This window comes from Meleagris gallopavo, chromosome 3, assembly GCF_905368555.1.
Source record: "Meleagris gallopavo chromosome 3, MGAL_WU_HG_1.1, whole genome shotgun sequence".
NCBI classification, from domain to species: domain Eukaryota; kingdom Metazoa; phylum Chordata; class Aves; order Galliformes; family Phasianidae; genus Meleagris; species Meleagris gallopavo.
In genome coordinates, this window is record NC_139406.1 from 72,723,172 (window position 1) to 72,737,100 (window position 13,929).

General features: G+C 41.2%; 2 protein-coding genes and 1 non-coding gene across 8 annotated transcripts in view; 1 reads left to right on the forward strand and 2 right to left on the reverse strand.

Annotated features, from left to right (window-relative positions):
* MATN2 (matrilin 2) overlaps positions 1-7,984 on the forward strand; it is a 66,904-nt gene extending 58,920 nt beyond the window's left edge. For 4 of the 6 annotated variants that reach the window (XM_085221460.1, XM_085221462.1, XM_085221459.1 and 1 more), the window contains 5 exons: positions 924-1,076; positions 5,015-5,086; positions 5,661-5,771; positions 5,998-6,087; positions 7,652-7,984. In XM_085221460.1, coding sequence (XP_085077586.1) covers positions 924-1,076; positions 5,015-5,086; positions 5,661-5,771; positions 5,998-6,087; positions 7,652-7,704 — 479 coding nt within the window. In that variant the 3' untranslated portion in view covers positions 7,705-7,984. The remainder of the gene's footprint in view (positions 1-923; positions 1,077-5,014; positions 5,087-5,660; positions 5,772-5,997; positions 6,088-7,651) is intronic. The other 2 variants (XM_085221461.1, XM_085221463.1) reach the window with 2 other exon arrangements.
* A 1,620-nt stretch (positions 7,985-9,604) lies between these two features.
* RPL30 (ribosomal protein L30) lies at positions 9,605-13,453 on the reverse strand. Its single transcript, XM_085221465.1, has 5 exons — positions 13,348-13,453; positions 13,217-13,268; positions 11,649-11,794; positions 10,709-10,839; positions 9,605-9,712 (listed from the first exon to the last, which is right to left on the reverse strand). The coding sequence occupies exons 2-5, from the start codon at positions 13,235-13,237 to the stop codon at positions 9,663-9,665; spliced, it is 348 nt and encodes a 115-aa protein (XP_085077591.1). The 5' UTR covers positions 13,238-13,268; positions 13,348-13,453; the 3' UTR covers positions 9,605-9,662.
* On the reverse strand, positions 9,899-10,033 carry LOC116216514 (small nucleolar RNA SNORA72). Its single transcript, XR_004159407.1, has one exon. It is a non-coding gene; the product is annotated as a small nucleolar RNA SNORA72 (small nucleolar RNA).
* Positions 13,454-13,929: the final 476 nt, after the last annotated feature.

A 13,929-nucleotide genomic window follows, 5' to 3' on the forward strand; every position in this document is an offset into this window, starting at 1 on the left:
TTCTGTGCCATCCACAGGTAATGCGTTGACTCACATGGAATGCCATGCATTTCCCTGAAGGTAGGCACTTGATACAGAGAACACTGGAAAATTCATCAAAAATTCTAACAGTAAGAAGACACTAATTAAAAAAAACCCACAACCCCGTCTCTTCAAAATACAGAAATCTACTGGGAAGTTTACATTGTTTAATAATTTAATAATTGATTATGTTATATCTTTATTTATATATTATGTATTTTTAATTAAGTCTAAGCGCTGATGCTGTTCTGGAAGGAAGAAGGGTTCTCCTTTCATATGCATATAGCTTCAGTGCTGTCTTCTAGCATGACAGATCATGCCATAAAGTAATTCAAAGGTGCTGCTTTTAATACAAAATATGTCTGGGACAGAAAACTGTCATGCAGGACACCCACACCACAAATCAAAAACTTTACAGCTATTCAGCAGAGATTACTGAAAATTTTCAAAGCTTTTCAAGAAAATGAAGGATCCCTTTTTTCTCTGCAGAGCATTTTCTGTGTTCTGAGAAATTGCATTAAGAACAGAGGCTGATGGCCTGCAACATAGAAAGTACAGCTAGACTTTAGAAGATGCTGCAGTATTGACACAGCTAGTTACTGACCTCCGACTAGACTCTGTGCAGCTGATTTTCTTGGATGTTTTGCAAGCAACTCTCATCTCTCTGACTTAAAAACTATCTGTCTGTTAAATTACAGTAAAGCGGCGAGTTTCTAAACATCTTCTAAATAACAGAAGCATTAATATGCCTCTTCGTATACAATTTTGAAGATATATGGCAGATAAAAATTTCTCACGCTCTCCTGCTCTCTTCCTGAAATGACTAATACTCATATTTTCTTTTCATGGAGCAACAAGGGTTTAGAACTGCTGATGTAATAATTATATGCAATTTCTTCTAGGTATAATTATCTATGCCATTGGAATAGGAAAAGCAATTGAAGAAGAACTGCTCGAAATTGCTTCTGAGCCATCATATAAACATCTCTTTTATGCTGAGGATTTCACAGCAATGGAGGACATAAGCGAAGAGCTGAAAGTTCAGATCTGTGAAGGTACCAGTCTTCTGCTTTAATTGCTAGAAGAGGAATGCATGCTTACAGATTTCTTTTGCAGGCTAAAGGAGTGGGTACTTTTATTCACAGTGACCTCTGTCATAGCATAGATCATTGCTATAACACATTGCAAGGTGCCAGTCACTCATGGTGATTTTTCTGCCTTTTAATATGTAAGGAATATGTACACCCCATCTATAACTAGGTAAAGGTACAGGATTTCTTTTCCTTTATTTTCTTAACACTTGTATAAAATGTACACTCCTGTGCTCAGAAGAATTAATTGCTTCCTCCCCTTTCTTTTCGCTACGCTCAAGTCAGCAGAGCACTGAACCCCACCCTGCTAAAGCAGCGTGATCTAGTTCATTAGGAATGTGGGAAAATAATAATGGGTTCATAAAGTTTTAATGAGAATAAAAAATTGCTCTTAAGTTCAGTAGCAAAAAAAAAAGACACAAAAACCTACCCAAAAACATGGAACAAATTATCAAGATATGTAGTATATATTTATAGAACATTAAAAGTAGTTCATTGAATATACATTCAGAGCTACAGAGAGCAGATCACAGTTGTACATAAGCTCCAAGTTTTGCTCACAAATACAGGTTTGTTGCAGAAAGCACCCTTCCTCATTTTGGCACAACCAGCCACTCTATAAATTCCCACCTGACATTTTGCAAAGGAAGGGAGGAATGTGAGCTGGGATTAAATCTGTACAGCCAGAAAGGACTGTGTGTCCCTTCTACTCACATGCTCCCAGCACTGAATATAATTAGAACATTCAAATTTGTACTCAAAACACAGTAACTTCAAAGTGAATAATATTGAGCACAGCACTACTACAGGATGGTTTAATTTTCACTACTTTTACTTGGGTGTTTTTTCTTGAAATTAAATGCAAAGATATTTTACTTTACTCCTTAGTGTTATTGTGTACAATTGGCTGGCAAGCAGCAGTGCATTTCTTCCTCATTCAGATACCAAGAATCTGAAAGAAAAAAAAAAAGAATGTGAGAATATTTCCTAGTTTGCATATTCTTTGGACTTCTCTTAATAGTAAGAATCTTCTAGCTCAGTCTTTCTGAAATTCAGAATACTATGATAACATGAAACCGAGTCTGTTCGTTAACTTTCTTACTAGGCAGATAATCTACTGATGACAGCATGTCATCTTAAAAGCCTGGGGAGATGCCAAAGACAAAATTATCTGGCAACTGGTAAAATAATTCTCACTCATTAGCAACTCCAGAGCTCAGTGATGGAAATGCATCTTTCAGGTACCCACAACAGTATTTAGCAGCTGTAATTTTTAAAATTTTTTTTAATATATTACTTGCAACATGAAAAATAAGTAAATCCTGCCCCTTTGTGGCAGTTTTTAAACTGCACCTGCAGTAGCAGGGCAGAGCTTCTGCCTCAGAGCTTCTGCCTGCCTCCTCCTGGCTCACCTCTAGGCAATGCCTCACACCAGTGGATAACTCTGGACTTACCCAGCTGGTTATTTTCCTGGACTCTCCAGAACTACATATTCACTCCACCAGAAATTCTGCCTCCAAACCTGTTACACAAGCCAGAAGTTCATTTTTTCCTTTCAGTTTTTCCTCTGGGCCTAATTTTTTCCCTCCTTTGCAAGAGCAGCAATCTAAGGCACCAGCATATAAGGGCAGTGAGGGGCCCTCTGAAAGCAGAAACCCTCCAAATCTGTTTTGGGGTAAGGCTTTCTCCTTTTATTCAGCAAGAAAACATCAGTTCTGTAGAATAGCTGCTGATTACTATTATTCTTGATGACTAGTCGTGAAAGTGTGTTTTTCTCTTCTGTTACTAAGAGGAATTATTAATAAGGACAGTTCAGTTGGAAGATTCCTATTCATTGCCTCATTTAACATTGAATTCTCGTATGATTGGAAGCACTGACGAGGCTACAGCAGTGTCACATACAATAAGTACTCATCGTGGTTGCCTTTTTACGTCTGTTTGGAGCATGTGTGTTATGGGAGCCTTTAATTACATGGTTGGATTTATGTTCGTCACAAGACTCCAGCCCTGATCAGATGACAGCATTCAACAGCCTGCTGGTTAACATTCTGTTCTTTCAAATTGCAGACCATTATGACTCCTGCAAATAGTCAGCCACTGCTTTGTAAAACACTTTCTCGTGGACTTTTCCCTAGCTAGTATTTAGGTTTTGTTCCAAAAGAGAACACTAGAAACAAGCACCTCAGTTTAGCATTAGTTCACCCCCAACCCCCCCAAAAAAACTGAATATATATGTTCACTGCACTGACTTCATCAAAGGACTCAGTTACTGCTAGCAACGTGTCTGTACTTGTCTGATTATTTACAGCTTTGCCAGAAGCATGAAAACTGAATTCAGGTCCAAACTAATTTCTGAAACCTGAAAAGGAGTTTCTGAAATACCTGATTCTGCCCCACCTCTGCCAATGTATCTCAGTGTTGTTTTTTCCCCCGTCTTACATTCAAATCCTGAGTGTCCAAAGCTCAGACTTTCCGTATCAGTCCCTCTACCTTAGACTGTCTCATTAGCCTACTGCCCTTAAGCAGCTTCTAGGGCCATCCATTACCTGGTGTTAAATACTCAAGGTTCACCTTACCTGTTTCTTCCCTCCTACATGTAGAATTTCACCATCCTGATTCCTACTTGCTCATCCTTATGCTGGACTCATCACCTAGTTTGTTTCTTCCTTGCTTCATGATCTCATCCCCCATATTTCTATCCTGGACTGTTTTCTCTGAGATCTCAGTGTTCCATCAAACAAAGTCCCAGTCATGCTTTTTAAATGTATAGAAATGCTATAGTTCTGTCCAATAAACGCTGGCCTTCTTATTCAGTCGCTCACCTCTTTTCCATCACCCCATCTCCATTCATTCCCTGTTCCTTGTGCTCAGCCGTTCCAGCTTCCACCCCAAGTGCATCATCTGCTTCCTAGTACAACTTAATAATAGTGTATTTGTCAAAACTCACTGGACCAATAATAATAGAGCTCCCACTAGCTATGACAAACAGGTCAGGTCCAGAAGAATCTTCCATCTGCCTGCTGCATCTTGATGGCACACCAGCAAGTTGTGCTATTACCATTTTTCCTCATGCATCCACTTTCAGGATGGAAGGAAGTTTGGGTACATATTGCAAAATCAGGAGGAAGGAAGTTCCAGACATTCACATGCACTCCCCCAGCACAGTAGATCAAGGTGTGCAGATGTTCAGTGTGCACTTTCCAGTTCATCTGTGCACCCAAGGGCTCTAAAATGAACTGAAAGTAAAGCATTTAGTTTTCTGGAAAAGAACTCCTAAGAAACAAAAGCTGCCTCTACATTACCCTCTTGTGGCAGGAAACAGGCAGTGTACAGAATGACCCTTGTCAAAGACATTTCCATTTCTGTCAAGACACCCTTTAACTAATAAATAAATTAGACTGAAGTCTGTGCATCTTGAGCTAGAAACCTGTACTTTTTCCTGTAATTATTATAGTGCATTAAAGAAACTACTACACCCTTCTCACTAAGCACTTCCAAATTCCTTTCAAAGGAGAAAATAAGATTTCATCTTTCTGTAAGCAGTTTTTATTCTTATTCAGTTCACCCTCAAAAGACTCATGGGTAACAATATAACACGCAAGAATTTTCACCAAAAGGACACAACACAGTGTGATTTCACACTGTTTCAGCACTGTTAATCTACTTGTAAAGTACTTTCAATTCTGGGAGATCTCCAATAGACAAGTTGAAAGGTGAGTCTCCTCGTGTGTTGCCAAGGGCTGAGTCCATCAACACTGGACCTCTTATACCTGTGCAGGCTTCAAGGCCATCTCCATGTATGGTGAAAGACCAAGTAAGAAACATCTGATTTTCTGGGGAATTACATCTTTGTTGTCCCTTCTGTGATCTCATTTAATTAAATGACAATTTCTTTCTACCAGCCTTGAGAAATTCAGCTCACCGGCAAGATCTGTCATCTGGAAGGCTCCATAGGACTAATCCACAGTCATCAGGTTGGCTGTTTGAACTCGGTGTCCTGCTGTCCCCAGACAGCCCCAATCACAGTGAAGCTGCCTCAGCATGGCTTCTGCAGAGTCCTAACAATTCACTTATAGGAGAACTGCTTTCCCCACCCAACTCCCCTGGAATCTTCTTTTCTGCAATTTTCTTTTCTGCAATTCAGATCTGCTTCTAGTACAGAAAATTTGAGATCCACTGTAACAAATGCATGGCTGCATGCTCACTTTTTACACTATCCAAATAAATTAGTTCAAGGGGAAGCTTGTATTTCAACACTGTGCTCAATTTCTGTGAAGCATGTTCAGCTTTCAATCACTTGTTTCTCACAGGAACCTTCACAACTCCCTTTCAGTTCTGCAACCCACAGCTTAAATCACATACACAGTAAATACAGCCTAACAGCTTGGTTCCTTCCCATCTTTGTATTGCTAGTCTTCTCCATGAATGATCCTCACTACAATTAGTGAGATTACTCACTGATTAGGGAGAACTCTGTGCATGTGAGTAGCAAAAATACTGTACCATTAAGTGGGTATAATTTTTAGACTTTTGGGGGGTTTCCTGCAGGACCTGAATCAACCACAGTAGAAATCACAGATGTCCTTGCCTGTCCCAGTCTTGCAATACAGCATAAGTATCTTTTTGAAGACAGTCACACTCACTCAACAAGAACAACAGGTAATTAGGTTCTTTGTTTAGGCAATTCTGCCTGGTCTTTTAAGGAGTGCTGTGTAATATTTTCCAGTATTTACAAAATCTTCCCCATGGCATTCCTGTGGATGTTGACTTGTTTTGAGAACAGGAAGCTGCGCTAAACTTGCTCTGCTTTCAGAAATCTTTTTCTTTCCCTCTCTTGGTCCCCTGGATTTATTCAGCATTTTGTCTATGCTTGACTGTTTTCCAGCAAAAACTTCAAAAGACCAATGCAAATGTGAAAACCTTGTGACGTTCCAGAACTACGCAACCAATGAAGTAAGAAGACTCACGCAGCGATATATCCTTTCAGAATGTTTCTTATGCATAAATCAAGAACAGGTTAAAAGAAATTATAACCCATCAAGTCTAAGCTGCCTCCATGGCTCAAATCAATCTACTGTAATGAAAAACTGAACTACTTAGAGATTGTCAGTCTCCAGGAAGCAAGGCTCTTCAGGCTTGAGGTCTCCTTCTTCACGGAAGGGACCAAACACATTAATAAGGATCTTAACTTCTAATAATTTCTAACAGTAAATATCTTCAGGATCAGCAAAGGAAGGACTAGTCAAAAACCAAGCCTAACACTCTTTGCTTTGTTTACTTCAGATAATAACAAAAGATCATTTAGTAGCTACAGGGATCAGGAAATACTTCCCTTCTGGACTGCTAGGTGAAGCATTTTAAGGCATTTTAAGTAAGATTGCCAATATAGAGGAATCATGTAGAGACATGCAGTCTGATTAATTTTCTAAGTATACACACAGAAAAAGGAGTTAAGTGCACACTGATAGTCCTCCTTCCCCAAGCTAGCCTTTTTTCCAAGGGAGCTATTAGAGTAGCCTTTATGATATCTTAAACATCCATCAGGTCTCAGGAAAATAGCAGAAAACTGGCAATGAGTTTCTCCTGTATTCTGCAAACATTACATACACAGCAAACTCCTGGATTTTCTTCATAAAACCTGCTTCTGCATAATCAAATTAAGTAGTAAGAATGCATCACACGTTCTGTTTAAGTCTTCTAAGAATCATATACATGACCAGTAAGCGCTTATTTTCTGCAAGTGCAATGATACCTAAGCAGTTATTTGTGTGCTTCCTAGACAAGAACAGCTTCAGATTGAAATACTGTGGAGTTAAAACAGTCTGTCCACAGTCAGGCTAACAGAGCCCACCAGGGTCTAGCTGGCAGTACTAGTACCTTAAGACCTCCACGTAGATGGTTCATCTTGGACATGTCTAAGAATGATGCTATAAGCATTAGAATCACGGAATTACCAAGTTTAGAAAAGGCCTCCAAGATAATCCAAGTCTAACCATCCTATCACCAGGATTTCCCACTGAACCACATCCCTCTGTACAACATCTGCATCTCTCTTCAGCTCCAGGAATGGTGCCTCCACCACCTTCCTGGGCAGCCCATTCTAGCACTTGACCACTCTTTCAGAGCAGTTTTTCCTGGTGTCCAACCGGAAGCTTCCCAGTGCAGTTTGAGGCCATTCCTTATTCATACTACTAGTTACACGGGAGAAGCAGCCGACCACCACCTTGCCACAACCTCCCTTCACACAGTTGTAGACAGAGCAAGGTCTCCCCTTAGACTCCAGAACAATCCAGGTTTCCTCAGCTGCTCCCATAAGATTTGTGTTCCATACTCAGCATCGTCCAAGTTTCACCTGTTCACAAACTGGGAATATGCTGATACACACTCATAGTAAAGCTGAGTGTAACATTTAACATCCAAGTCAGTGCACATCATCCGGGCTCTAGCAGAAATGTCATGCTCAGCAATATCTGACTCAGACACCTGGCATTTTTTATTACTGCACACCATCATTAGTTCTTTCCTTAACTTCTATATACTGGAAGAAATGACAAAGAGAATGGAAGACTTGGAAAACAGACTAAAATACTGATCAAAATTTAAAGCTTATACTACACTGTGTATTTATACATACAATGTTGTGAGAGCTATTTTGTTACATCAGTTCAAAGTAAAATAACAAATCCTTGTCTAAAGTTAAAAAGTATTTTGGAGTCCTGCATCTATACGTGTTGACTTGCATTGACTGCAGATAAGTTTTGAAAGTTATATATAAAAACAATTTAGCAACTAGCAGAAATCCTCATTAAGTAGAACTTAACCAAAAGAAGCTATGCAAAACATTAAAATGCTGTTATTTTTTCATGTGAAAACTCCATGTTTTGAAGTATTTTTAAGCTATGAATTTCCTTGGCTTGCTTTTCTGTACTTTCCTCCTCCAATCTGCTGCTATTTCAAGCATTCTATCTGTGTGGCTATGTGTATGCATACATACACACACACACACACACACACACACACACAAGTAAAAACAGAACAGTGCATTCACAGCAGTTCGGTTTCATACAATCTTTCCAACACGCGCAGGCTGCAGAAATCAGTTGGAAGTAGAAATACACATTTATACACCTTTGTTGAATGGTGATGAATGTGAATGAAGTGGGAAATCTGCTGAGTTACCAGAGCATCACAGGTGGAAATTCCAAGTATTGTTTCTCTTGCCAGATCCAGACACGATGATGTTTCCCTCTTTGGTCTTGGTCAGCATTCAGCAATTCATGAACTTCCCTGAATACAACTGGTCTTTTAATATGAAGACATTCTTTGGGCAATAAAACCAGCTGCACATTTGTTCATCAAATGCTAATATGAAAATGAAACAGCAAGTTGCTTCCAGCCATTCTGGAAGTGCCCTTACGCCACCTGAAGTTTTACTTCTGCCCCCTTAGCAGCAAAAGCCCTCTTCTGCTAGCTTTATTTTCGTGTCCACAACAGTAACTGAACTGTTTACTGAACTGATCCAAATTCAGACTTTAATAGATGCATACTCCAGCTATTCCTTCTTTGCTTCATGTGCTGGTTTCCCTTTTTACTGTCTCCAACTTGAAATATACAACCACATCCATTCCACACCAGAAATATATAGTTGCAGCAAAATTACATCAGATGTAAGTGCTCATGGGTAATCTAATGACCACGCATGTGTACAAAGAAGCGCCTTGTATTTTAATACACTTCAGAAAACAGAATGCATGTTCTTCAGGGCTGCTGGTTCAAGCGATTGTAATTAAGTGTTCCTTTAACCACGTCAGCAAAATGCCATACACCATGAGGTGTGCACTAGCACTAACAAATACCCTCAAATTGTGGTAAAAAAAAAAAAAAAAAGGCAGAAATCCAGAATATAGCACCATCCTCATCAACAGTGACTTGAGAAAAATCACCTCAATCAGACTCTACCACAGCGCATTCAGAAAGTTGTTTTTTTTGTTTGTTTTGAAAAAAAAGGTATTGACTTCAGACCAGTTTGGAGATGTTCAATTTGGTATCTTACTGAATGTGTAATGTTATGCGTCATGTCTAGCAGTTAGTCTGTCTGTACCTGACATACATATTCTCTTGGAAAGAAGAGACAAGAAGAGTAATTTGCATTAAGAGCTTGTGACTAAGTTTAAAAAAAAAAAAAGTTAAAAAATTAAGTGTAAGTAAATCCTGTGGGGTTTCCCACCAATATCCCAAATTTGCCACTACCTCATTACTTGTTTTCTTATGAACACTCAAAAAAAAAAAACAACTTAAGAAAGCCACAGCCTATTGGGATTTGATACTTACCATGGTCAGGTCTTACTACTGACGGCCAACTTCTACAGTAGGCAACAGGCAAGTTTTGTCCTGTGAAGGTTACTTCTAACAGAACAAAACAGACAGCAGTGATAATGAATCTTCATTTATAGTTTGTTCTCTAAAACCAGCAGAAGTATAATACAATACAATTTTTTCTTAAAACAGATCTGAAACCAGTTTATTGTAGAAAGACCACCTTTACAGCATTTACTTCTCACTGGTTTGTTCTGGCATGCTTCTAATGATGTCAGAGTCACCTGTAAAACAAAAACACATTATTTCAAGAAGATCCATTCCCAGAAATAGGCAAAAAAAAATTCAAGTGACTCTTGAAGTCAGCAATGCAAAGATAGTCTATTAAAAAAAGTAATTTTGATGACTTAAAAAATACTTGTAACTGCATTTTTGCTAATCCATGCACAATATGCTTATGATAATTATATATATGTCACTAGCATTTTCAAAGCCAGTACTAGAGCAGCAGTCCAGTCCTGGAGGACACAATGCATAGTTTTAATATAGCGAATGTCTAGCCTCCCCTGATCACCACAACATCAGGACAGCGAGAATATTCGCATCGTACTACACAGCAGAAAGGCTAAGCTCCACTTCTTTAGCTTACACGTAAGCTTACAGCTACTATCAGAATGCCAACAAGCTAAATAAAGATTTCTAAAGAAACAGGAAATTTAAACTGATGTTACTTGGACAACATCTGGAGTAGTTGAAATAGAAATCCTTGTGTGCATTTAATTAGAATGCTTTTGGTCAAATAGAACAATGAAAGATAAATTCGATTCTTGTTATAAAATTTTGGAAGAAAGATAGGAAATCACATACTCAGTAGTCTCCAGAATGAGTTGAACAATTCTCTGGAACAAAGAGTGCTACCAAGCAACAGTAATTATGCACAGATTTAAAATTTTAACATTTAAAATGATTTTCAACTCCAGTACGGATTAGTATCCATCTGCATATAGCTTATTCTTTCTGTATATATAAGACAACTCACAATCCAGCAGTTTATTTTACCTAGATCCTACATTAACAAAGTTGAACAGTAAAAGGAGCTGTATGCAAATGTAAGAAACTTGGACTAAAAATAAGAATAGGTCTCGGGACTAGTTTAAACCAAAGGAAAACTCCAAAATATGACCATACATCTGCACTTTACTTGCTAAGCACTTCTACTCATAGGTGAATGCAGGAACCACTGATACATACCCAATTTATTAATTATAGGAGACACGTACCTGGGTCAATAATAGCCAGCGTGCATACTCTGTAGTATTTTCCACATGCTGTGCCCAATTCAATGTTGTTGCCACTGTAATGATGGACACCAGTCTTTGCAAGCATGGCGTAGTATTCAATCTCCGATTTTCTAAGATTCAGAAATTGGGTATTAAAGTACTGACAAACAATTTGATTGACTGTACAACAAAAGCAGCTTAAGTTCCCAATTATACTGCAATCCAGAATCTTTCTGCCTAGAAAAACACATTTATTTCCTGCCAGGAAATAAAACAGTCTCCCCATTTCTCGAGCATCCACGTTGGCTGTTTTTTCCTGTATCTGCAGTTCCTTTAATCTGTTGATACTCGCTGCTGACAGAAGGGGACCAGAAGTTCAGTAAGGACTGTGTCAGGAGATGAAGATTACAGGATGAAGATTTTAGGAGACTGAAGACTTTATTCTCCTAAAAAACAGCTTCAAACATTTCTACAAACAGTTCTATGCTTCAAACATTTTAAATTGCTATCAATTACTAGTTTTTCCTACTTGTAAAATTATTTTCCAGTATCCAACTTTGATAAATCAGGAATTGAGTCTCACTACACTTTCACAAAATGGCTTAGGTTGGAAGGAACCACGAAGATCACTTATCTCCAACCCCATTTTGTGCAGGGACAGTTCCCATCAGACTAGGTATGAACCCATGCTGTCACAGTGTGAAAAAGCTTACAGAATCTTCTGCAAGGCAAACTCCTTGTATGCGAAAGCCATAAAACAGCTGGAAAGCATTATAACGCATCCAGACCTACAATCTGTATACACCAAACAACTCATCATGTTTATTTCACAGCACTACAAGCTACTCTGCATTACCAGCTTGCATGAATCACATGCTGCAGTTCTACAAAGTACCTGTCTTAGTTTTTAACAAGAATTTTTTTTCATACATCTGCTTACCTCAAAGCAGGACAGTTGTTGGCTAGGATGACCAGCTTGGCTTTGCCTTGACGAATCATCTTCAGAGTCTGTTTGTATCCTAGCACATATTTACCGCTTTTCATCACCAGCTGAAGTCTGGAGTTTATGGACTCCAGGGACTTTTTCTGCAAAAATAAGAGTTTCATTACATGTTATTTTACCTTTCACAGAGTGGCAGAGAATGTAAGGTGAAGAAACTCCAACCACAGGCAATCTTGTCCCAGTTATTTGCAAGGCAGAATAATAAAGCCAGCATTCCATACAGTTAAAAGAAAGCTTGTAGGTAAGCAAGATGCTGGTAACTATTTGCCAATTTCACAAAATACTTCTTATCCATTACTTTGGTAATGTAGTAATTACTACGTTACACCTGGTAATGGGTGGAGATTGGACTAGATGATCTTGTAGGTCCTTTCCAACCTTGTGATTCTATGATTCTACTTGGTAATGAAAAACATTGCCATTGCCACCTATGTTACCCAGTCTGTCATGGTGTTATGTTTTTGGTTCTCAGTATTCTGCATCAAAACATCATGTAGTGTACTGGGAGTTAAACTGTTAATGCTCCAATTCCAGGTACCTATCCCTATACATTACGGCCCTTCCGAGTGGGGCGGTCTTACTGCCTGGCAGTGGGTGCAGGAGGGTGCTTTCCTGGCCGTTCCAAGCTTTACAGGTTTGAATCGGTCTCGGGAACTCTCTCCTATTTTATTTATTAGTCTCAATTTCAATCAGATTGTATTATATTGTGTTATCTTACATTCCGATATCATAGTTAGTTTTATCAGTTTTCCTGCATAGATTGTTGCCGCTGTTTTTGTTTTCCTCCCTTCCTTCCCATTTTATGGGGTGGAGAAAGGAGGGCAGGGGCCTACTGCCCCCTGTCACGGGTGTAAATTTATCTAGTTAACTCCGTGACACAGTCACATCATGGAGTACTTATTTTGCCTTTGCAAAACTCAGCCAGTCACGTTCAAATATAAGCTACCTCTACCCCGCAAAGCTGACCATGTTCCTAGTTTGGCACTTTGCAGGGTATGCACTAATAGGCGTTCCACCGGTTGGCAGAAACAAATAACCACACGCAGCAGGTGCAGCCCCTCCAATAGGTGCGTGACAGCCGATAAGGAATAATGAACACCGCCATCTCAAGTCAAACTCATACTTTCTACAGCAGCTATAAGATTGAAGTCTAGAAGTTAGCAGGAAACACAAATCCTGAACGCTGCGGCCTTTTCACCACGCTGGGCAGGGACCCAGGAGCAGCCAGGATGCTGCGCAGAAGAGAACGAGTACAGAGAAGCCGGCGACGAGCAGCCGCGGTGCTGCGCTCAGAGCTACTGGGCCCAAGGGCCGCGCCGGGCGCCTCAAGCTGCGCGCAGCTCCCCCCGCCGCCCCGCCTAGGGCCGCGCGCGGGGCCGTTCCTCCCTACCTCAGGCCCGGCGGAGCGCCCCGGCACCACGGCCGCACCACAGCGCCCGGCGCCCGCCGTCGGCGGAGGCCGGGCCGCCGCCACGTGAGGCCACACGCGGCCCGCTCCCACTCACCGTCTTCTTTGCGGCCACCATCGTCGCTGCCTGCCGTTAAATCGGGCGGTACCTGGAAGACAGGATCAGCGGGGGTCGGGTTAGCGCCCAACAAGCGGCTCCTCGGGCCCGCCCGGCCGAGCCCCACTCACCGGACACGCGCCACCAAGATGGCCGGGCCGCCAGAAAGGAGCGAGCGCCCCTCGGGCACCGCCTACCTCCGCTCCACCTCTCGCGAGAACGTCTCCGCGCCGCCACTCGCGAGAGCTTCCCCGCACCTTCCTGCTGCTGCGCACGGCCGCCGTTAGTGGGGCGGGGTTGTGAGCGGCCGGCTGCGTGTCGAGGCCAAGGCGACTCAGTAGGGTTGGCGCTATCTCTGCTTGTCTTCCCTGCCTGCAATCCCCTGCGTTTCACGGGGCGATTTTGTCTCTTCGTAGCCCGACGGAAGACTTTAAGCACTAATCCAGGAAGCCCCTTGCGGAGCAGAGCCCCAGGTGCCTCCCTTCTCTGTGAGGGTGGTGCTTATGAAATGCAGCCCCTGGCCGAGTGCTGAATTACGATTTTACGTGTGCTACTGCGTGCGGGCAGCTCTGGGACAGAGACTGCTCGTGTGGGCGGGTTTGGGTTTGGGCACGTCTCATAAACTTGGCTTTTTGTTCGAGGCAAAGGTACCTCCAGTCCTGCTTTCTCCATGGGGCTGCGTGGATGGGCACAGTGCTGTCTCCGTTCCCAGA

Bases quoted from the DNA above. Each gene is read 5' to 3' on its own strand.
- RPL30 (XM_085221465.1), bottom strand. From the start codon at position 13,237: ATGGTGGCCGCAAAGAAGACG. The intron at 10,840-11,648 runs GTAAGCAGATGT...TCTGAATCTTAG, and splicing joins AACAACTGTCCTGCTTTGAG to AAAATCGGAGATTGAATACT. The intron at 9,713-10,708 runs GTACGTGTCTCC...TTTGTTTTACAG, and splicing joins GCTGGCTATTATTGACCCAG to GTGACTCTGACATCATTAGA.